We start from the raw sequence: 25,141 nt of genomic DNA, 5'->3' as shown, positions 1-25,141 counted from the left end.
TGTTTGGGTTCTTGTGAGATATCCAAATTTAATTAAACGTCTGTGTGGATGCAAGCCATGTAATCTCAATCAAACTCATTTTTTCCTTCACTGTTCTACTTGTTCCTGCCAGTTATCTAGTTATGCAAAACAGTGAATTACAAGCAGAGACAGCGAGCTTTAATTAGCTATTGATTTCCAGATGGAAGACAACATTCTCTGTTTTAGAAATGTTTATTTTTGGCCCCATGTTTGCTTACACAGTCATTCTGTCTTCTTTTTCTCCATTTTCCTTTTTTATTTATTTAATTTTTCCTTCCAGTAATGGGAAGCTCCTGGCTGTGGTTCAGGACCAATGCGTGGAAATTAGGTAATTCTGCACATCGATTGGAAATGTTTGCCCTTTCTATAATTGGTTAATTTTTCACACTCTTGTCTCAGGAGCCGTTCAGCTGAGCAAAGCTACTTCTGAGATTGATGAGTTGGTGCAGATGATGTATTTTTAAATATTTGTATGTGTGTTTTCATGTACAATTCAGTTTCAGTAGGTATGATTTATTTCTCTTGGCACCAGCTAATCTACCCGTGCAGAAATGAAAGTGTCACGCTTCAGGGTCTAAGTAATTCACAGCCCGATGTTCACAAAACAACCTCTAAACATTAAATTGCTTAATCTAAAAAAATAATAATAATAAAAAAACCTATAGTTTCTCCACATTCTCCTATATTTGCTTATTGAGGCTGATGGGAACTCAAACGCTCACGCTTATTTGTAAACATACTTGTAATGGGCTTCTTGTGCTCTTTCAGGTCAGCTAGAGACGACTTTGGATCCATCATAGGAAAATGCCAAGGTACAGTAAACATTTAGTTTTTTGGTTATGCCAGACCATTTCCTCTTAGTTGCATTTAACAGAAAGTTTCCCTTAAGTTTTGCATTTATCCGAAAATTTGTCATGGATTTTACCATATAAAAAAAAGCTGGAAATCTAAAAATGCTTACATAATTGGAACCTGAAACTATTCTAAATATTATTCAAGTGATTCATAAATTATTAATTAGATGATGTAGGTGTTGTGTGTGTGTGTGTGTGTGTGTGTGTGTGTGTGTGTGTGTGTGTGTGTGTGTGTGTGTGTGTGTGTGTGTATATATATATATATATATATATATATATATATATATATATATATATATATATATATATATATATATATATATATATATATATATATATATATATATATAATGTGTGCGTGTGTGTGTATATATGTATATGTGTGTGTGTGTGTGTGTGTTTGTGTATTAGTATATTTTCTGTTTCAGAGACTGATATGTGCCACTTTGTGTTTCCAGTCTTTGGTTAAATAGGCTGTTTTACTTGTTTTTCTCTTCCCTGCTCAATATTTTTATAGCTTTACATTTGTGTTGAATATTTTATGAGCAATATCATTCAGAGACTAGGCCCGCAGACATGCAAGTCTGCCTTCAATTCACTTTCGTTCGTACTGTCTTAGTTCATTTCAGTTCATTTCATGGAGATTTGCATTCAGCCAATATCATCTATAAAGACAGAATTTCCATGGGTGTGAAGTATATGTAATGGATGTGTTTGATTAATTTTGCATAGTCTTTTGTGCTCTATATCCACACTTTTTTATTTAGTTTTTTTCCTTCGTCTTGAAGAGCAGAATCTGATGTTTTATATGTAGCAGATAAATGTGTGTTCCGTGCTTTAACTCTAATGGCTTTCCTCATCTCTACACATAAGAGTCAGTGCATGTACATTCTCAGTTGTGCATTAAAAAGTCGGAAATGAATCTCTTTTAGTGAATGAAGTGTGAGTTTAAAGCATCTGATATTCATACACTGATATTTTTAATTTTTTATTATATCACTAAATTTAATGGATTACTACAAGTACACAACACTTGCATATATACTTAAAAAATTTAATTGTAATAATCCATTAAATGTATTGATATAATAAAAAAATGTAAAATACATACGTCAATAATGTATGTCTGCGCAATGCAGCAAGAGTCATCAACATTTTCTGGTCCAGGAATAGAAAAATAGACAAGTGGACGACGTGATTGATGACGTGACGTATCCTGTCATATGATGTCACCACCAAATGGTTAATAATTAATAAGGGAATGCCAGCCGGCACAAACTGTTACAGTTCAGCAGCATTCACCCCGAACTGAAATCATGAGTTTGTTAAATGAATGGCTGCTCTGTTTTGCATCCAAATTCAATTTGCGAGTCCCTCAGGTTTGTTTCTTCGCGAGAGCTCAAAGTGACTCAGCGGTCTTTACGCTTTCAGTCTCAGGGAGACATTTTTATAGCGAGTAGGCGCTCAACCGGGTGGCTTTGCTGACCTGGCATATTTCCTTTCTCAAAAAAAAAGCAGCACTCTGTTTTTCCCCCTCTTTTTTTTTTTTATTTAAATGGGATTTACGGTGTGTGAATCTGCCCAGATAGCATACAGTACGCGCATCCCACAAATTCAGGCATATTGGCCCCGGCGTTCATCTTAGATTAATTAGCTTTTAACAGCTGAGAGGTGATTTATGGACCCTGCTTAAGTGTTTCCCCCACCGATATTTATCTTGCTAAGTGCCATCGTTCATTGTGAATTATTGAATCTCTCTCTTCCGATATTTCTGTGCATTTCTACCTGAATAGAAATCGCCAGCTTGCGTTTCCAACACCTCAGGGGTTGGATTGATGATAAGGTTGCTATGGCAACCACTTGCTTTGATGTGCACGGCTCTATGGCGTGCGTCTGATCTCAGCGGTGCGGCCCGGACCAAAGCCAAAATGTTTTTAATCAAAGGTCTGCTTGATTAACCCCCTCTTGTCTGATGAACGCTAGCTGGATGGGCTCGGTCTGTAGTCTGCAGGAGGCTGTGGGGATGAAACGGTTGCTTGGCCCCGAAGCTGTTGTATCATGCGGCTGGTGTTTAAGTGTTACTTTAGTGTTTAAGTATACAGATTTTATCATGCTGGGCTTTTGAACTTTAATTAGAAAGCCTTGGGCTCATCCCGCACCAAATCGGGTGCCGTTTGACTGAACGGTTTGAAGGCTGATCACTCTGTGTTTTCCTCACTGTTGACAAAATTTTGCTTGGCTGATGCCAAACTAAATGATTTTAAAACAGTGGCGTAATTTTGTTGATTTCTTTTTTTTCATCCACCTGAAATTTAAAAGCATGTGTTTGGCAGACAGAAGGAGAAGAGAGATGGATCTGAAAAATGGCTCAGGAATGTGAAATTGTTTCGATCAATTGATAACAAAAAACGTATTATTGTGGAAAGGCACTTTCTGTGAGCATAAATTAATGTAAGAAGAATTTATCTATTTTGTCACTCTCTCTCTTTTTTTTCCCCCTCCCCCTCAGATCTTACTTGCATAATAATGCCAAAAAAAATAAAAATATAATTTCTTATTTTTACATGCTTGAATAAATCTCTAAATATAACTGCTTGTTTAGACTGCCATTACAATTTTTGGGATTATTATATTTATATTTATTATGTTCTTCTGAACTATTAATATATGAATCCATATATTAATAGTCTTCCATAATCCATATATAATCACACTCTTTACAAAAATATAAAGTAACCGTTTTGCTGAAAATTCAGCTTTGCCATCACAGGAGTAAATGGCATTTTAAAATGCATAGAAAAAGGTTCTATTTTAAAATTGTAATAGTATAATATTTGTCAATATTATGTTTTTTTCCTTTTTCCATAAAAGAAAAAAAAAGCCACTTTGGTGAGCATAAGAGACTTCTTTCAAAAACATAAAACAACCCATACTTACCCAAACCTTTAATCTGGAATTTCCAAATCACATCTAAATAGATTTTGTACTACAGAATGTTATGTTCTCTTTCCTTCTGCAGTACCCAAGGATCCGAACCCTCACTGGCGCAGGGTAGCTTGGAGTCATGACTGTGCTCTGTTGGCATATGCTGACAGCACCGGGACGGTCCGAGTCTTTGACCTGATGGGCAGCGAACTCTTCATTATACCCCCGGTGTGTCACTCAAACTGTCCTTCTGTAATTCTCAGCTCCTGTCATTCTCTCTCTGTCTGTCTTTTCCTCAGTTATTCTTTCTCTCTCACACTGTTGATATTGCTTCCAGTTTGGTTCCTTGTGCAGTAACTTCTTGTGAATAGTAAGAGCTCTCTTCTGTTTCAATATAAGTGATAGCTGTAATGACTGGCTCCTAATGACTGAATTTCAGTCTTGTGTGCGCTGCCCTCTGGCTTTTTGCGCTGCATGGCTCTTCTCGCATTCTCTCGCTCTTTTCTGCCTGTAAAGCGCGTAAGCCTGACCCTCTCGAGAGGGGCCTTTCCCCACTCTATTGCCCATGCAAGGAACACATTTTCTGGTTCCCTTCAGCTCTAAGCCCCCGATGCCCTTGAAGGACATTTTCTGTGGAGTTTCTCTGTCAGAAAGGCAGCTCTCTTGCCCCTTTTAACATTTTCAAATCCCCCCCCTCGTTTCTTTTGATTGCTCTGCTAGTAAGGTCTCAGTCAGTCTATCGATGGTCTCCCTCTCTCTTTCTCTCTCTCTCTCTCTCTCTCTCTCTCTCTCTCTCTCTGTATTCCTCCCCCGCATTACTCTACACTCTTCCATCTCTCTGTCAGAAACTATTAGTTTAGTCTCACAAGATACCCTCTCTCTATACAAGAGTCTGAGAGTTTAATGACCTGTATGACTCGATATATTTTTGTCACTTTCAAACTCTGCTTCCATCTCTGCCTCATCTTTTTGATGTCTTTCTTTTTGTCTGTCTTTCTAGACTATGAGCTTCCCGGGAGATTTCAGCTACGCAGCAGCTGGTCTGATGTTCTTGGAATACACCGGCAGTGCCCAGTGGTCAGCCGAGCTGCTGGTGATCACCTACAGCGGTCAGCTCAAGAGTTATCTGGTCAGGTAGGTGTAGAGCGAGGGTGTCATTTTACACTGAGACAAAACTTTTGGTGACGTTTACCGCTGATTACAGAAACTGCTTTACTGAAAAATGCACATTATACAGTATATTGGTCAATGCATATCATGCATCTGTAATTGATTGTTTAAAAAATATGTTTGTGGACTGATATAATATAATGCAAAGCAAGTGGTGTAAAAACAAACTGAAAAAAATTGTATTTGTTATGCAAATGTAAATACAAATGCATATATATTTAGGAAAAATATTTTTATATTTATATATCATATAAAACATAGTAATCTAAATATATGCATGCATGTAAAACATATTTTCAAAGAAATCTCTCTCTCTCTATAATATATATATATATATATATATATATATATATATATATATATATATATATATATATATATATATATATATATATATATTTAGGACTTTATATTTAAAATGAATAATATTTAAATAAAGTAAAAAACTTTATGAAAATTAAAATGTAACACAGAAAATGATAACATACAATAACAATATTTCGCACATTGCAAAAAAAGAGTTTGCCAACGTGGAAAGCTACAATCTTAATTGATGGGCTTATGCTATTTTTTAGCCTGGTATTTAAATCATAAAGTTGCAATGAGAGCCAGACTTTGTGCCAATTCATCAAGAGTTTGGGAGGATATGGCAGGATAAGAAAGCATTAATCCTTCTCACTGTCTTTAAGCAGTGTTGTGGGATGTTAGAGTATTTATGGTGTAATACATTGCTCAAATGTTGAAAGATATTGGAACAAGACCACCAGAGAAGATTCTGATGATTCAGATACATGCCGATCCTCTCTAACCTAATTCCCAAAGACTCTTGCAGGGCCAGATATTCTGCAACTAAACCCAAAAGCCTGCGTCTTTTGTTTATCTCAGTACTGAGGGGGAGGCTTAGCTTTGTGTATTAATGAAATTGCCCGCAAGTTTCCATTTTGTAATTCTTTGTTTAATCAGTCGGCTCAAGTTTTCAAAGTTTCCATCGTCTGTTTGTGAAAGTAATGGCAGATGAAAAAAATATGCTTCATTCTCCTCAAAAACTTTGCTGTAGGCTTTGATGCTCTGAAGAAAGTGTTTTCTTGTTCTCTCCCTCATGTTGTTGAATGGAAGTGTTTGCAGTTGCATTACTTTGAGGAAGTTTTCAAAGTCATTTAGAAATGTTGGACTGCCATTGGACAAAATGGTGCTTTCAAAGGCATTTTTGACACAAAGCTCTTTAGGAACCCATATTCTTGCTCAGTCCTTAAGAAATGATGAAACTCAATAAATGATTCGGATTGTATTTGCCCTCAGAAAGTATTCAAACATGTAAACTACAGCTTTATTCAGATTAATTCTAATCAAGATGGTACTGGAATTGTTTGCACTAAATTAAAGTACCATAATAAATGCAGAACCATAACTATTGCTTTTTTGATCAAACACATATATGATGTCAAACTTTAATATTGGTTTTCACTTATGCAACATTTATTTAGCCTCCTGAGAGTGGTGAGGTAATGTTTTGCACCATATGCTGTTGCTTCCCATTAAAGTGTTTAATGGAAATTATATAACTGCAAAATTTTATTTATAATTGTTTTTTTATTGTTCAGACCAGTACATATTCTATTATTTTTATTTATTTATTTATTTTTTTAATGGGACCAGTGAAAATGTTGGCATGACTGGGCAATCAAAAAAACTTTATCATTTAGTCTTGCATTTAACTGATTATTGTCTTGAACCGCAGGTTTTATTCATTTGGCCTAGTAATGACTATTATAATGTTGATGCATTGATTTCCTGTTCCTTTTTTGCTCTCAGTGTTGGGACCAATCAGGGTTTTCAAGAGAATCACACTTTCAGTTTCTCCGCCCACTATTCCAATGGCATTACCACAGCAATATATCATCCTGGCCACAGGTGAGACCCCATCCAGAAGCTGTTTTTGGTGTGTTGGTGTGTATACGAGACCCTCAGAGAGATGTTTTTCTCTAACACTGAACACAGAATTATCTGGCAATCTTTGGATCGCACTTTTTTGATTTGCGTTATTCCCACTATACATGTTTGAACTGAATTCCTCTCTGGCTTGTGTTTTGGGCACCACTTATTGATTTTCAATAAGAAAATATTTTGGATTTTAGTTGCCACATGGGGGCAGTCTTTATATATAGTGTGTAAAGGTGTGTGTGTGTGCGTGTGTGTACATTTGTTTGTATGTGCTGCTCACATGTGTAGATCAGATCAGATTCTTTTCCTGTTTCATCAGCCCCTCGTGGACTACTTTGGCCTCATATGTGGGTTGAGATGCAGTGTGTGTGTGTGTATATGTGAGCGTTTTCCTCTGACTCGTGCCGCTGATGTGTTTGTGTGTTCCTCAGGCTGCTGCTGGTGGGAGGGTGTGAGTCTGGAGACAGTGATGTGTCCCGGGCGAGCCGCTGCGGGATCACAGCGTGGAGGGTGTTGTCAGGGTCACCTCACTATAAACAGGTCACCAGTTATGAGGATGACATCAGTGCGGTGAGTCTGATTTTAAACATTTATGGGAATAATAATGTACTGATGACACAACATCCATAACATGCACTCTTTGAACAACAACAACAAATAAAAAATCAATAAAAATCTTGGTCGTATCAGATCACTGATCATGGTTTTCATCTGGGGAAAAAAAAAGACTTAAGAAGTGAAGCTTTAAGTTTTAAATATTTTCTAAAAGGAAAAATCGCTGTCTTGATGTTAGGTTTTTATGGTTGTTTGCCAAGTGCAGTTAGATGCATAGTAAATCCTGCATTTTAAGTAGATTAATAACACTATCATTTGTATTTCATTACCTTTTACATGAATTTACAAAAACAATTACATCTAGTTGGTGCTGCTGTGGAGGGTGTTTCTTCCGCTGCTGTGGGAGTAACAAATATGACTTTCTCTTATCAGTCTCAAATGTTAGATGAGTTGCTGGTTGATTGGGCATTGATGGGTTTACTAAGTCTTTTTGTTAGCTTGTGGCAAAGTGGTTGGTCTTGTTTTGGGGCATCTGTAGTTTCTAGGGTGATGCTTGCAGGTCAAAAGAGCCTACAGTCTTTATGATATTCTGGTACTTTTGCATTACTTGAGTTATTGCTTTTTTTTATCGGCCACCAGAAGAAAATTGAAAGTTTGGTCACTTTGCAGAACTATCAGCGCATTTCTCTTTGACAAATCCCCAACTTTTGTATTGGATTTTATGAGAAGGGTACGAAAACTCTAGTTCATGTATTTGTATGGGATTCTCTACCCCTTCAGAAACAGAGATATTTCAAGGAGTAAAGCCACTTCTGCACTGACTTCTGCTCAGAATACACAATCGTACATTCTCACATCACAGAATTTCACAAACCTGAAAACACAGGCTCGTTTCTGGTTTTCTGAGGTAGTAAAGGTTTTATGTAGTGAGCTCTGGAAACTGCATTGTAGGCTTAATAAGAGCTTTAGTACTGAAGCTTCTAGCTATTTATTCTCTCCTACAGATCCAATGGCGTGACTTCTGATTGAACTGGGGGAACCTGTTTTGATATTCTTCATATTTATTTAACGTTCACTTATTTATTTAGTTCTTGGCTTGATATAGTTTTACTGAACATGTAAGAGATCATGGTGTGTATTCAGTTTGAAAACCATCATTATCTCTCACCTAACTTAAAAATGTTGCTCAGAGGCCCGCGAAAGACTAAAAAGCATCCTCCGAAGAGCATCCTTTGTTTTCAAGGGTTAGTTCACACAAAAATGTTATTTTGTCATCATTTACTCATCCTCAGGTCATTCCAAACATTTTCTTAATCTTTGAATAACACATTATTATTTCTTTTGAAAATCCAGGTAACCCAACACTTTGAAGACCCAAAGAAACCAATGAAGGCATCATTAAATGAATTCATATTAATCTAAATTCATTCTAAATAATTTGTTCTGAATTGTACCCTCCAGACTTGTGTGTGGGTTCTCGACATGAATATAGATGCTGGAATTGAGCCAAAAAAATCAAACAAACAAACAAAATCAAATGGGTTAAACCTGTTCTTGCGAAGAAATATGATTGCTTTGCTTGTTGATATGACATATGGTAGACTCAAAAGCTCAAACATGTGCATGAAGCATGAGAACCAGAGTGGCTCGTTTTAGCCCGACACAAGCTCCAACTTCTATGTTTGCTATATTTGATGCATTCTGTATAGGTGTGTTTATATGTGAATAAAAGTTTACATTAAAACTGCTCAATGTATCTTTTTGATTTCTAAGTGGTCCATTTAGTTATTAGTTACCAGCTAGCATTTTTTAGAAGCCAGCTTGATAACCTTAAGCTAGTATGCTAATATGCCGCTGGTAGCTGCTTCGTTACAGTTAAATACCAGCTATCAGTTTAACCTGTGTTTTTAAACAGGAATGAGTAAGACTATAACAAATTATAGAATGTAAATGCATCCATAGTTTATAAAGGAAAGTTATGAATCATTGTTTCCTTTTCTTTTGTAGTCCCAGAGGCGAGGATTCTTTCGAATGCCCAGCTTTCGACTTTTCTCCAGGCAAAACAGTGAACAGGTGACTCACCTTTTTGTGTCGCTCACTCAATTAAAATTTATTTTTTTGCCCGTCTCTCTAGGCTGGTATGACAGCATATAAAACTAAAAGGCAAAGCTCAATTTCATTCTGTTATGAACTCTGAATAAATAGTGTAATGCCTAATTGAACGTGTATGTTTACTCAGGATGGCGTGTTTCGAATGAGTCTGTCTCCTGATGGTACAGTGCTGGCTGTGATCCACTTCTCTGGCAGTCTCAGTCTCTGGGATATTCCATCATTCAAACTGAGAGGCAGCTGGAAACAAGAGGAGCAAGTAATAAAATCACTCTGTGTGTGTGTGTGTGTGTGTGTGTGTGTGTGTGTGTGTGTGTGTGTGTGCGCGATTTCAGAGACTTAAAGCTGAAGTGTATGCATTTCTGCACCACTGTTCCAATCATGATTGTTTTAAAGCGGGTTTCATTGTGCTTGCCTGTCATTGGTCAGAAAATCAGATAACCACGCCCCCAAACTCATACCATTGGTTGAGCTTATGTTGCCGTGCAGGGCTGTTTGGGATTTACAAACAAACAAAGCAATGTTTTGAAAGCTGTACTTTTCAGGGCAATCAAGATACAGTGATTTCCAAATAATAATCAACAAACTAGTCAGTTGCCGATGGATAAAATTAAGTCCTGCTCTACATTTTTTTTTTCTTGTTCGAGAGTGTCTATATGTATCACTAGTGGTCTACATGTAGCATTACACAAAAAAACAAAAGTCTTGATTTTTTCCAAGTGTCCAAAAAGAAGAATTATGGAGGTAAAAATCAGAAGTATTCAGTTGGTCTTGTGATTTCAAGATGGCTGGCTACATGAGGTGACCCTCTACATATAAAATAAAACCGATATAACCGGGGTATTCACACCATGTGAGTGTATCATTTTAAAAATGTTTTTACTTTTAGCATTTCATTGTGTAAAACTTTTAGCCATCAAAACTTGGTAGTAGAAAATATTTCAAAATGTAAAAATGATACACTTCAGCTTTAATATCACTTTCTACGGCTCAGCTAGAAATGAACACACCTTTCAACAATATGTCATAAGATGATTTGTTTGTTCTTGCTTGTACATGCTTGTGTGTCTTTTCTCTTTGTAGCACTTGAAGTTCAAACTTCCGATGTCATGCTGCTATGTTCCACTGATTTGCCCACCACTTTCTGTTCAGCATGTCACTTCAGAAAAAAAGCACCCCTAGCTATTCTTTTTTTACACTCTCCTGCTTGTTCTCTCTTTCGTTTAGCCGGGATTTGTCGAGATCAACCCGGAATGGAAGACTTCGCTGGAGAAGAGAAAGAAGATAAAAGGTAGCCAGACCCTCAACTTTAGATGTGTATCTACTCCTACACTTACCTAGCGCTATTAATTATGTAGTGAGTCCAGACAGAGGTGGTGGGAGGGAGAAGAATGCTTTAATAAAGCCCTGTGTCTTGTGTCTTCGCGGAGAGCCGTTAAATTCAGGCAGTGACATTTTGATTGTGGGTTTAGATCACACGTTTTCATAAAGCTTGTCTGTCTGCTTGTCCTCGGTTTGTGCTTTCTTCTGCGCTTCCTCTTTGAAAATGATGTTTCTAAATCATCTATCATGTTTAGCTGTGGAATGGTGACTTTTAAATCAATGAATGCCTGTGAAATATTTTATTTATGATATTTAGATTTTATTTTTGTGCATTCTTTCTAAACACCTTTCTCGTCTCTCTTCTCAGATAAGGAGCAGTACCAGTCTCTGCTAGATGTGAGCTGGTGGAGTGAGACTGCTTTGATTTTAGCCCGCTGTTCTGGGGCTCTCACGGTCTCTTCTGTGCGCACATTAAAAAACTTACTCGGCAAGTCCTGTGAGTGGTTTGAAACCTCACCGCGAGTCACCTCGGCTTATGATGGGGGCTTCCTCAGTTTGGAGGTGTGTCTTTTGTATTGTATCAGTGAGCATTGACTATTATTGAAATAATTATGATTATGGTGACAGTAGAAAATGTAAGAAACTAATTAAACTGTATTTTGTGATTCTTCTTGGTCTTGCTAGTTTAAATAAATTTCTCTATCGAGTTATATATTTAAATTATTTCTAAAAAGTGATTACTCTCCAGACGCAAAATCCTCTGACATTTTTCAGTTATAATTTTTCAGTTATCAATATAATATATTTGTCTAAATGTTTGTAAGGTGTTTTTCTTTTTAATTTAAAAGTTAAGAATTTTATTTAGTAAGTATTGGTAAGTAATTACTTTTGTGACCACACACACACACACACACACACACACACACACACACACACACACACACACACATATATATATATATATATATATATATACACACACATTTTTATTTATTTTTTCTTTTACAATTCCAGTCTTTTTTTTTTTTTTTTTTTGTGTGTGTGTGTAAATATATATTATGTATTCCATTAAAATATTGCTTAAAATGCTAAATATTTCTTGTTTACCAAATCAGCGTATTAGAATAATTGTTGAAGGATCATGTGACACTGAAGACTGAAATATGATTACTAAAAGTTTTTAAGTTAAGATTTTCCATTAAAAAAAAGTTCTAAAAATGTATTGAAAATGGGTATTTTACTTTTACAAAAACTTTTTCTGTGTTTGATCAAATAAATGCAGCTCTGGTAAGCATAAGAAACTTTTTGACCAAAACCTTTTAAACAATAATGTAATATTGTCAGAAGACAAATGTATTATTTTAAGCCCTAGTGACAACACACTTCTCCCTCCGGAACATTGTCTTTCATTCATAGCCGCTGATAGTAATTACTTCTGTAAAGGAAGTCGTGTTATTCAGACACTCTCTGTCTATCTTCAGGCCATCATCATAAAAGTGCTTTACTGCCCCTCATCCTCAGATGCTCAGAAAAAAATCTCATCTATTCCATCTACACCACCATTGTTTTTTTGGTGCTTACCATTGATGTAAAGCTCTCACAGCTAGAAAGATGTGAACCTGGAGGGGTGTACAGAGGGATGAGAAAAGAAGGAAAGTGAGAACATGAGAGAGATGTCGGTTTTTATCCTGGCTGTATGTTCGGTTGACGGTTTCCTCCCTCCGTAGGGAAATGCAGCACACAGCTGCGGTGTCGACTGTGTGAAGTTTGTTTGATAGATTTTGCAGTGTGTGAGAGAGAGAGAAACAAACAGGTACTGCCAGGAAAATGTGTTTGTGTCCTGCGGAAACAGTGCTTGTTAGTTATCCAAGTCGATATTCAAAATCATCCGTTCTTCTTTTTTTTTTTTTTTTTTTTTTTTAAATAGTCAAAAAATAGTTCCAGAAAGTTCCATTAACTTTTCATTGTCCTCGAGTCAGCCAACCAAATCTTCCTAATCTCTCTCTCCTTCAATCTCTCTCTTTCCTATCAGTGTGAGGTTAAGCTGGCCCATAAGCGTTCTCGCCTGGAGAGCAGCGTGACGGGTGAAGAGGACGATGGAGATGATGACTCCGACTCGGACGAAGAGTCCTCTGCGAAGGCACGTTATTTTGGATACGTGAAGCAGGGTCTGTACTATGTGACTGAGATGGAACGCTTCGCCCCTCCCCGAAAACGGCCACGCACTGTTATCAAGAACTACCGTCTGGTCAGCCTAAGGTCCACCACACCAGAGGAGCTCTACCAGAGGAAGGTGAGTACTAGAATAACAAGACTCATGGCTGAAATGTAAGGTAGAGTCATTATAATAAGCAGACAAAGCATTTTTCTGCTTATTACAAAATCTAACTTATATTTGACCATTGAACAAAGTCATAAATAAGCTTTTCATTCATGTGTGGTTTCTTAAGATAGGACAATATTTGGTTGAGATATTATTATTTTTTTAAATATGGAATCTATGATCTATAATTGTGACCTATACTATGTATTTTTGACTCTTGCTGAAAATTTAACCATGCCACGACTTTTTCATTCACTTTGCTTCAGTTGAAATTGTTTTATTCTGTTTTAATCTATAGATTGGGTTTAAATATCTATAGGTGGCATTTCATTCTCATGTTGGTTTATCTCAAGTATTTGATGTAGGTTTTCGCCTTGGAAATACTCAAAGAAGCTGGTATGACATTTTAAAAAACAAACAAACTCACCCTTATGTTGCACATTATAAATAAAGTTGAAGGATTTTCACAAGAATAACAATTCATGTAACACGAGCAGATGATCTACAAAGATTACGTAGACCTTGAACAGAACCTAGCAACATCAGCACAAGTTCATTAATATTCATCAGCTTAGAGTGTGGAATAAAAGTGAGAGAGGTAGATGAATGCTGGGGGATTCGGACAGGGAACAGCACGAAGATGTCAACCTCAAAGTAACAAAACAGCGTTTTGTGAGATACCTCAGCTCCTAATAGATTTAGTTCTTTGCTGGAATATTAGCAGGTCCATGAGTCTTAGATGGATCATTAATAAGACAGAGCACTTTTAGTAGAAGTTTATAGTTATGTGTGTGTGTGTGTGTGTGTGTGTGTGTTCACAGATTGATAATGAGGAGTATGGAGAGGCTCTCTCTCTTGCTCAAGCATATGGTCTGGATTCCGATCTTGTCTATCAGAGACAGTGGAGAAAATCTACAGTCAGCATTGCTTCCATTCAGGACTACTTGGTAAAAGTTATTCCTTAACCACAAAAAAAAGTTTGCAATGCAAATAACCCATAAACATCTCAGACATTCCTTTGCTTTAATGCAAACTTGTAAATGTATTTGTTTTACTTATTTAGGTAAATAGCTTTAAATAAAGTATTCTTTTTTTGTGAAAATTGGTGCTTAGAAGTACTTAAAATTTTCTTTTTTCATCAACAGAGTAAAATAAAGAAAAGATCATGGGTGCTGCATGAGTGTGTGGAGCGGGTTCCAGAGAATGTGGACGCGGCCAAAGAGCTGCTGCAGTATGGCCTCAAAGGAACTGACCTTGAAGCACTGATCGCCATCGGTGATGGAGAAGACCAGGGAAGGTGTGTGACCCTTCATAACGCAGATCTACGGATGTCCAATCTGGCTGAATGTTAACCAGGTGGTCTCTTGTCATAGATTCATCTTATCAGGTGATTTGGATCTGGATGATGCCCCATACGAAGATTTTCTTTCCATGGAGGAAGAGATGGAGCAAAGAAAAGAGAGGGAGGCCAATAAGAGACAGGAGCTCCTCAAAAAAGTGGACTTCAGCAAGTAGGCTCCCCCACATACACACACAGTCAGTTAGTTGACATGAACATCTGTCTAGAGGAAGCCCTCTAAAATTAGGCTGAATTTAAATCATGTATAATGTGTATAAGAGTTGGCAAAATAATCATATGTATAAATGTATGTGTATTCATGATTCATGAAATACACAGCTGTTGCTTAGAGATGCAGCAGAGATCAGTTCTGTTTCAGATTTGGTTGGAGCTATTATTATTTTTGTTGTTGTTTATAACAAACAATATTCTTTAAAACAAACAATACTGACAATATTGTTTTTAAACCGAATGCTACATTTAAAACGTAAAATGTTCATTCAATATTACATTTTTGTTGTTATTTAAAATCAATTTCACATTTACAGTCGTTTGGATATTCAGGTAAAATTGCATTCTTGCTTGTATATTGAACATGAAGAACAATAAATCGTTTCTGTATTAACAAAGCTTTCTTAAATCGGTCATAATCTACAGTCTTAATATTTTTTCTTTATGCTATTAAGTGACACAAATCAGGATTATAATACTGCACTCCAATTTTCCTGTTTTTATAGAGAAGCAGCATTTTGCTTGTAAGAAATAAATGACTGGTTTTAATGTTACTTTAAGTTGGTGTAGAATTAAATGACTTCCAAAAGCAAGCATTTTGTTCGCGTACCCCCTCTGTGAACCCCCATTTGAGAACCACTGCTCTACTGTATGAAATATTTTACAGGCATGTTGTTTCCACAAATATTTGATTAATAATGAATCAAAAAATTGCCATATAATTTGTTACAGTAGCTAAACTGTGTAAATTTTTACTGGAAAAAAATATATTTTTATTCTGTCTGCTATTTAACCATTTAAATTTATGAACTTGGTTCTTTGTTTATATCTAAACAAAAATTTTTGTAAAGTCTTTTTGCCCCCATATACCCTTTTTAAAACCCCCGTACTAGCACATACAGTAGTCACAAAACTGATAGTCATGAACTAAAAGCCACAAAACTCTAAATTTCATTACACGGCATGTTTAAAATCTGGACTATTTTTAACCTGACTTAATAACTTTTTGAATTATCTTGAATAGTTTTACCATGCAATCTGCCCGAGAGCTAAAGCACAGCATGCTGTCAGCACGCTAATTAAAGCACCACCGCTAAAATGTAATGATAAAAAGAAAAAAAAAAAACACAGATAAACTAGTCGACCTTGCTAATGCACTAGTTGGTTGTTGGACGTGACCCACCCCTAGTAGATGTTCTCATAATGCTCATGAGGAAGTTAAATTCAGTGGAAGAGATCTTGGAGACAGCACAGATGGGAAAGGAGAAAAAGAGTCGGAGACAGATAAAGAGAAGCGAGAGGAAGAGGAGCAGGATAAAATTAAAGCCGTTTATAGATTTATTTCTAATCTGCATAAGGTAATTTATGCCTCTGTTGTGCTTTGCCCAAGAGGCCTTTAATGAAAGAGCCCTCGGTGAACACAAATTATGAACGCGCACACACACACACACACACACACACACACACACACGATAAGGAGGAAGATAAAGACAAAAAAAAACTGTAGATTGGCTAACATTTGCTGTAAACACTGCACTAATCAAAACACACTTGTTTACACACCGACAGAATTGCCTAATTTTTCATAGAGTAACTCAGTTAAACACGTACACACACGCTCTCCATGCATATCACACAGAACTGTATCTAATTTGCACTTAATTACTGTACGTTTCCGCTAGCAGTCTGACACCAGAGTGTGTGTTTGTGTGTTTACTCCTCAGGCTGTTTGTTTGTATGCAGTCAGCATATTTAATGCGCGCGTTAATATGGCTGTTTATGAGTGTCTGTCTCCGCGTATGACGCATGATGTCCTTTTCAGTCCATCGAGGGAGAAATGGCGATTGACCGAGAGAAAACCGATGTAAAAAGAAGGGGTAACGGTTGTAACGGACGGAAATAGAAAACGAAAGCTTTTAGAGAGCGAAAGAGATAAAAGCGACGGAGGAGGAAGATAAAGAGTGACAGAAAGAGAAAACAGACAGGCACATCAACATTAAGAAAGAGTGCGACACTAATGGGGTGTACTTCAATTTCTCCTGACGTTCAGCTGTGGTAATGCAACGACAAAAAAAGACAATCATCATTGTGGTAATTTCTTTTTAACTACGCCACCATTATAGCAATGGGGTAGTATCGATCAGATCCCTGGGTTTCGTTGAAGGTGTGTGTTTATGTGTGCGTGTGCGCGTTTAGAGAAAGTTCAATGCTCCTCTCTCCTTTCTCCATCACAGCTACACTGCATATTTTGATAGTGATTCCCCTTAACAATGTCTGCCTGTCAATCAGGCTTCAGTCTCGCAGCGATTTTCTCCCAGTTGAAAATGACACTGCCTGCAGTTAATTCAGCTGCAACACGGACTCCTTTCAAACATGCAATAGTTTTCGAGATCATTTCAGGTTTGTGCGAGCTGCCTATTTTAAACCTTATTTATAAAATAAGATATAAAATGGAGTGGGGTCTGAGACCACTAGTGACAATGCTTCTATTTTGCATTTTAATATAGCATTTGTCTTCTCTTTGTTTTATGCGTTATTAACACAGTTATGCATTTTTGAGCCGCAATGAAGAAAATGTACGTATAATTATCACAAGCATATTATGTCACGAGCACGTTATATTATTGAAACTATGAAACTCGTCAGGTGGAGCCAAAAATAGCATAATTCTAGTTGATAGATGAATTATGATATAAACCCTGACGTATATATACAATTAGATGTATTATGTAGCTCTAATCTGTATACCTTAAGTTGAATAATTTAGAATTCTATTTTATTGCAATCATTTTAATGGTGCGATGCACAGCTTGTACACAACAAGTGTAAAGTTAATCACGCAACATTCAGAGTTTACTTTTTTGATGCATTCTAAAAAGAAGGTATAAAAATGAACCGTTATCATGCGTTTTATCTCATATGTAGTTATTTAGGTTTATTGTGTTGCATTTTTCCCTTATGTTTCTGACTTGAATGCATGTCATGTTGTAATAACAAATGGCCAATTTTGGAGGTACAAGTTTTCCAGGTGCACTTTGAAGGCAGTGCAATTTTTTTTGATAAGCTGGAACAAGATATAAAAATGCTTTTGCCAGCAGCAGGACCGGTTTGTAAACATTTGATGGTGCCAGTAGCGCAGAAAATACACTTCATCAGACCGACCGTTCAGTATTTATCATAAATTTACCTACTTGGCTGCAATTGGCCATTTCGTTTTCACAACAATTTGCATGCTGATTGGTTTTCTGATATATCCATCTTTGTTTATTGTCACACCATTTCTCCCGCTTTATTTGGGCTTAAACCTCCTGTAACTCCTTTTTTAAATAAGAATTAAACGTTTGAAGTGAATTTATATTTTTTATTACAAATTAAAAAGCCTTAAATATCTTATATTGCATTTAAATCATAGATATTGTTTTAAATTACAGGACAAAAAGACAGAAGGGCCTAAAACTGCTGAGTTAAAGGGACTTGGAGGCAAAAACGCAGTGTTGCTTGAAATGAAATGACGCATTGCATCAGTGGATTTTAATGTCAATTTACATACATCTTGTTAATTGAAGTATTGATGCGGCTGTTTAAAACTGCTTTTGTGATTTTAAAACCTTGCAAGTTACTTTTTAATCCTTGTTTTGTTAGAAAATGGTCTAAATTTGAATTTAGAATTGTGACAAATAAATAGCCTATTTAGTTTTTCCATTCCAACCCAGCCTTCATATTGACTTTTGCTTAGTTATTATTTTATATAATTTTCTTTTTCTCAAGTATCCCATTGTTAGCTGTCAGTGTTAGGCGCAGTGATGGGAATAACGATGTTATAAATAAACAGCGTTCATTTTTTCCAGTAACGAGTAATGAAACTAATTACTGTTTCCCCCGTTACAATGCTTTTACCATTACTGACAATAAAATGCTCCATATCATTTATTATAGGCTCAGTTAATCTTAATGGGTGTGCAGTGTAACACATGTATACATGTATTTGACGTATTATAATATACAGTATATAGGTACTATATTTTCCTTGTATGCAGTTCCTTTGGAATTCTTCAGCTTTTAAGAACTACTGGTTTTTCTGGTAGTGGGCGGAACTAATGCGCTACCGACAATCTTATTGTCTTCCTGTTTTGAGTTCAGCAAATCAATTGGAAAAACATTTAAAATAGTGTAGATTATTGTAGAATATTTTATAATGATAATGTATGCTATTTAATGTCCTTTTCGTTGAGTTACCACATTTATTTTAGGGACATCCAAGTTATTTGACATTTGAATAGTTACTTTCCCTGGTAATTAGTTACTTTTATAATAGTTGCTTACTCAGTTACTCCTATTTGTGAGAAGTAACTAGTAACTATATCCTAATTACTTGTTTAAAGTAACATGCTCAACACTGGTTAGGTGTATTTTGCTTTTTTTTTGACACGTTTAAAGCCGAGCAACCTTCATCACACAAGCTGTTAGGTGAACCGACAGCTGCGTGCCGATTCAGTGCCCTTTTTTTTAAAATGCCGCTTCTACAATAAGGCCATCCATAAACCTTTGACACGCCATTGAATTCTGCTTTAGTTTCATTACAGTCGGCACGACTGGAATAGAATCGCTCTAGCGCGCTGAGGTCGGCGATAGATGCGCGCTAAGCGTCCACGAGCGAGTGTGTTTATGCTTAGGCTATTCTTTCAATCTTCTTTTATCATGTTTGCATTGCAATAACATCCTGTGGTTCAATATCCCCCCCCCCAGTCCAATGATCAGTGCGTGTGTGCGGGTCTCATTCGCATACAACAGGATGCTCAGGTTTCCGCAGTAATGCAGGGAGAATGAGATGAGATTGTAATTGCCTTCTGTGGATTCTCGCGCTGACTGATACACACACACGCTCGCATGGGCATCCAGGCAATCAGGCAGCGGTCGCCTCACATTAGCCTGTCTTTGATGACCTAATCTGGGTCTATAATGGCTCACTACCCTTTCAGCACTGTTCTCCCTCTGTTTGTTCCACTTTTTTTTTTTCTTCAATCTCAAATCGTCCCATTCATCCGTATTTCCTTGTAATGCCTTTCATTATATCTGTAAGCCTCGACGCACATGCCTGTCAAATCCTCCACCCCTCCCCCAAAGTGTGAAGCTTTATTTCATTACACCGTTTTCATGGATATTAGCGGTGGCTCTCTGAAGTGGATGGACGCTGATAAGCTCCAGATAAGACTGTGCTTGCATGTTTAATCCTGTTGATCTTGTGTTCTTCCAGACTGACTCTAGAGCAGAAGGAGCTCTGCAGAAGTAGATTGAAGCTTCTCTGCTTTCTGGACCGGTTGGCCACTTATGAGGTAACACTTTCTAAAAAACTGTACTTTCGTATTCAATAAAGCTTTGAAATTTCTGAATTTTGACTTTAGTGGAAACCAATTTGTTTAAAAAGCATATATTATGGAGAACGGGATTTTCTTTGTTCTTTTTTCCCAGTCCAAATAGACCACTTTGGGAAGCTAAGCTGGTTGCACTTTACACTACCCTAATTTACATATCATATCTAGCCTATACTCCAAAATTAGCATTTATCGCTCTGATCTCTCTGGTATCCTTTTTTCCTCTTCAAAACTCTGTTTTGAACACACACTACAAAAAAGGACTTCTTAATGACTCTTTAATTAGTTTTTTGGACTTTTTGTTTTTCAGGAGAAAAAAATATGTAGAACACGATAAATTGACTTGAGAACCACTGCATGAGATATGTTTTGAATGTAATTGCATTTTGTTATAATGTACTGGTGACTTTCACCTTTTTCAAAAAGAAACTGCCTATGCACAAAGACATAATAGACTTTACAGATGTATTTTCTAAAAATAAATTTTAATATCTTATTCAGCTTCTCAACTAAATACCAACTGCATAATGTTTCGAGGGCTTTTAGATTAAACTGGAAATTAAAACAAAAAAAGATTAAGAACAGTTTTTTTAAAGGGCATTAAACCACCAGTCCGAGTGTTTCTAATATACTCTGTGTGTGTGTGTGTGTGTGTGTGAGAGAGAGAGAGTGTGTACATTGGTTTTTATGATTTAAGGGGACAGAAAAGTGTTTAGTGACATGGTTATGACAGATGCATTTGAAGACGGTTTGTGAAAACACAATGTCCCCATAATTCAGAAGGCTTTAAAAAAAATTGTTTTTTGAAAATATAGAAAGGCAGAAAGTTTCCTGTAAGGGGGTAGGGTTGGTGCGATAGAAAATATGGTTTGTACAGTATAAAAATCACTACTCCAGTTAAACCACAAAAGCCAACGTGTGTGTGTGTGTGTGTGTGTGTGTGTGTGTGTGTGTGTGTGTGTGTGTGTGTGTGTGTGTGTGTGTGTTTAAAATAAATAAATAAATACAAATATTTTACAGTATATGTTTCGCGTCTGAATAAATATTTATGTTCAGTAAATTTTTCCAGTTCACCCAGATAGTTAATTTTAGACTCCATCAACAACTATTTAGTATTCAGCTGCTGTCATTTCAATGCCTTGATGTGATTTATGCTGCTATGTGAAGGGTAGACAATTATAACCAAGGTAATTTCCATATAGAAGCCTTAAAGGCACAGTAGCAAAACATATTTTTAAATTACAATTTTACTACAGATATTGCATGTTTGATCAGTTATAAATTGATAATAAAATGATACAGACCTCCTTCTGAAGTAACTTTCATCATCCTGAAACCATAAACTCACAGCGAATGGCGTGACTAGGATTTTAGATAGATTTCAATAATCTTAGACATTTCATCTCGCCATTTTCTGAATAAAATGATCAATGCGCGAGCGACTTCATATCGTAATGCTTTGTTTCAATTTAAAAGTCATCAGCAGGAGAGTGTCGTCGTTTCATCCTATTGCATAGTTAATGTCCTGCTCGTATTGTGATGGATGGCCTTTGTCAGTGTCTTCATCTGTAATTGATTTCTATGGGAATAGTTCTGAATGTAACCAGACCTCTGAGACATTAAACACACACGTGCACACACATACACATGGCGGCCATGCCGACTTAAAGGCTGTAATTGTAAATGTCAAAGCGATAAATGTCAGCGTTGTGGACTGGGAGGATTTACCTCAGGCGTATACGTGCAAGACCCTCTCCTGAACTCTCGTGTTTGTTTTGCTTTCTTTCTCTCCGTCTTTAATCTTACTTTTTTTTTTCTTTTTTCTCTCATCACTTTTCTTCAGGAGATTCTGGGTGGACCTCATGCGGCAGAGCAGCGATTTGATGCTGAGTTTTTCAAGAAGTTCCGCAATCAGAATATTGTTCTGTCAGCAAGAACGTACGCAAGGGTAAATCTCTCTTCCTTTGTTCTCTGTCCATGACGCGAGCGTCTGTAACGGGGTCCCGCGGCGTGAATTATAGTCACCATTTCACAGTTTTGTGGATAAGTGTGTGCGCCCTCGCTAGTGTGTGGCGTAAAATATGGATTCCCTCCATATTCTGTGAGTATTTTAAAGTGTAGATGCCTGATATATAGTCACCTGCTCGATGCAAAGGCTTCTGGGGGTTTGTAATGTGGGAAATATTGCTGCAGAATATAAAGCTGTCCGTAGGTGGTTCTGTTTCATAAATCATTTATTAATTATTTATTTCTATCAATCGTGTTCCTCTCGTCTCTTTCTCTCTCTCTTAGGAGAGTAACGTGCAGGCGTTGGATATTCTCTTCACTTACCACGGCTCTGAGCTGCTTCAGCACCGGCTCGCCGTTCTTTGCAATTTCCCAGAAACCACCTCTCCTCACGAGTACTCCGACCTTCTGCCTAAGGCAGGGTAAGAATTACTTATTAGAGGATGCCGATCTACCGTGAACAGGATAAACAAAAGAAACATAAATCTTTTTGAAAGAGCCCAACGGGAAAAGGTCAGTTTTAGATGACTGGTCCACTGAAAGAGGTTATTAGGTAGCGTCTGCTGTATGACCGAATGAGGCGCTAGTTTAAAACGGGTTGGTTATGTAAATGAGACATTTTGCCGTGCACCTTTTCTATATGCGCTTTAGTCTTTGAGACCTTAAGATTATAAAATAACTGCAGGCTGTGAGGTTACCTGCAGGCTCTGGGCCAAAAATACTAAAAATAAATGTTGAAGGGGTATGTGCACAGTCGTTTAAACTTTCAGTAAGATTTTTATGTTTCTTCTGCTCAAAAAGGCTGCATGTATTTCAGAATTTATTAATATATATCATATAATGATATTAATATACAAGCACAATAACATTGTGAAATATTGGAATTTTATTGGCTATTTATTGGAATTTTATTTTAATATTTTTTTTTTCATCACGTGATGCTTCTAATATGCTGATTTAGTGCTTAAAAACAGTTCCTAATTATTGCCTTCATTTTATTTTTGAGAAACGTTTTTTAAAAACGTTAAAAAATTTTCATAAATTGAATACATCCCTGCTTAATACAACTTTCGAACAGCGGTGTGTATGAATGTCAAAATGAATACATCAAATGTGTGATTAAATGTTCATTTTAGCTAACTTCTCGTTCTAAGTATAAAATCATTAACGTATTTATTCAGCTGATGTTGTATGTGTTTTAAAATAAAAGAATTGATTGAACTGACACATACACATAAGTCCCCCATTTATCAGTTAATGATGATGAAAGACCCTCTTTATGGCTAAGTTAATAATAAATCAAACCTAGATGGGGCGTTTAATAAAAGTTATGAGCATTCTTCGTTTCATTTGATTATTATCAAGGCTCAAACTATCGAAATGTGACTTGCAACTGAAATGCTGTGGGTCATGCAGTAGCAACATTATATAATATTGCAGGTCAGCAAGAAAAACTTTCACCCAAAAATGAAAATTGTCATTTACTCTCCGTCATTTCATTCCAAACCTGTATGACTTTCTTTCTTATGTTGAACACACAAGAAGATAGCTTGAAGAACGCTGGTTATCATACAGTGGATGGCCCCCTTGACTTTTATAGTAACTTTCCCTGCTATGTTAGTTTATTTGGTTCTTTAAAATGCCATCTTTTGTGTTCAGTATTAGAAAGAAACAGGTCATGAATGACATGAGGGTGAATAAATTGGTTCATTTCTGAGTGCACTATTCCTTCAGGTCTATAAAGATCAGGTGAAATTGATTCATTGCGTATTATTGTTTATTTAGTAAGTTTCATATATTGGCAGCCACAATCGTTCCTGGTGAGCTCCTCCCAGAAAGAAAGATTTCTAGCCATATCCCGAAGCGAGTAGGTGATAAAAGTCAGGGACTACATCTTCGGGACAGACATATCTGAGCTCACTCCGAAAGACCGCAGATATTTAAGACCAGAAAAATGTGTAACAGAGCCATTATATTTAAGAGCAGACACGTCTTGAGCTCAGACGTCTTAAATGTCAAACATCAGATATCCCAAGACTGTCTGCTAGATTGAATCACTGACCTCTCTGGTACCAGCAACAACCTAAGTGCCGGCGAGTTCATCCAGACACTTTTACTTTTGTACTGCGCCACTGCTTTTAGTGCCATTTGTTCTTTCTCGAAATGAGGAAAAAGTGGTTTCATTTAGAAACTCGGTTTAGCTTGATATGTATTTAAGGAGCAATTAATCACGAGTGGCAGACAGCTGTACGTAACATCCGTAGTATTACATGACTGATTTGTCATAATTACTTTTAACGGCATCTTTTGACAGCTGTCTTAAAATAGACTTCAGTTTTAGCTTTAATTTCCATTTCATCTCATAGCTGAGCAAAAAGAAATGAGATTTTGCAGATGTGAAGGCGCTAATACGGTGAACGCTTTTGTGGCGTCGGGTAAGACTTCCTTAGGGATTTCGCACAGATCTCGTTCGCCGATGACACACTCCAAAAGTGTGCTGTCTCTTTTGACGCCCTCAGAACTCAGACATGAAAGACTGATGTAATTGCTCGCTCTAAATATATACACGAAAAGTATCAAAACAGAGGAAACAGGCAATAGCTTCTACACCTACGCTTCCACTGAGATGAGGACTCTGTGAGAGCTTGTTTTGTACATATTGTAATCTAGCAATGTTTCTGTTAGGTAGCTGGTTCTACATGTTTTGGTGTGTGTGTGTGTGTGTGTATAGGAGAGTGCTGATTTAGTGGACAGGTTTGTGTGTGTTAAGAGAGAGAGACACACAGAGTAAGGGCATTTGCAACCCCCCCCCCCCCTAATGTTCCAGTAATGGGGGTGACAGAATAGATTTAGTGTATTGGATTCGGTCGCCCTCCTTCCGCCCATTCTCTCTTATGGAGGTCAGTCGCCTCTGCAGTGAACATCCATCACAGCTCAGCAGCTGGAGGCCGGTTTCCTTCTCTCCCCGGCC

At 36.9% G+C, this 25,141-nt stretch overlaps 1 protein-coding gene across 2 annotated transcripts in view; it reads left to right on the top strand.

Moving 5' to 3' along the window:
• The window catches only part of nbas (NBAS subunit of NRZ tethering complex), a 134,550-nt gene that overhangs the window by 2,228 nt on the left and 107,181 nt on the right, over nucleotides 1–25,141 (top strand). For both annotated transcript variants that reach the window (XM_043219622.1, XM_043219623.1), the window contains exons 5-21: nucleotides 302–349; nucleotides 790–833; nucleotides 3,895–4,028; nucleotides 4,801–4,934; nucleotides 6,783–6,881; nucleotides 7,343–7,481; nucleotides 9,474–9,539; nucleotides 9,706–9,834; nucleotides 10,803–10,866; nucleotides 11,266–11,459; nucleotides 12,931–13,191; nucleotides 14,043–14,168; nucleotides 14,367–14,518; nucleotides 14,595–14,732; nucleotides 20,046–20,124; nucleotides 22,007–22,111; nucleotides 22,456–22,592. In XM_043219622.1, the coding sequence (XP_043075557.1) occupies nucleotides 302–349; nucleotides 790–833; nucleotides 3,895–4,028; nucleotides 4,801–4,934; nucleotides 6,783–6,881; nucleotides 7,343–7,481; nucleotides 9,474–9,539; nucleotides 9,706–9,834; nucleotides 10,803–10,866; nucleotides 11,266–11,459; nucleotides 12,931–13,191; nucleotides 14,043–14,168; nucleotides 14,367–14,518; nucleotides 14,595–14,732; nucleotides 20,046–20,124; nucleotides 22,007–22,111; nucleotides 22,456–22,592 (2,049 nt within the window). The remainder of the gene's footprint in view (nucleotides 1–301; nucleotides 350–789; nucleotides 834–3,894; nucleotides 4,029–4,800; nucleotides 4,935–6,782; nucleotides 6,882–7,342; nucleotides 7,482–9,473; nucleotides 9,540–9,705; nucleotides 9,835–10,802; nucleotides 10,867–11,265; nucleotides 11,460–12,930; nucleotides 13,192–14,042; nucleotides 14,169–14,366; nucleotides 14,519–14,594; nucleotides 14,733–20,045; nucleotides 20,125–22,006; nucleotides 22,112–22,455; nucleotides 22,593–25,141) is intronic.

The sequence above is a fragment of the Puntigrus tetrazona genome, chromosome 20 (assembly GCF_018831695.1).
Source record: "Puntigrus tetrazona isolate hp1 chromosome 20, ASM1883169v1, whole genome shotgun sequence".
Taxonomy (NCBI): domain Eukaryota; kingdom Metazoa; phylum Chordata; class Actinopteri; order Cypriniformes; family Cyprinidae; genus Puntigrus; species Puntigrus tetrazona.
Note: the sequence above shows the minus strand (reverse complement) of the source record. Positions and strands in the feature narration are given on the sequence as shown.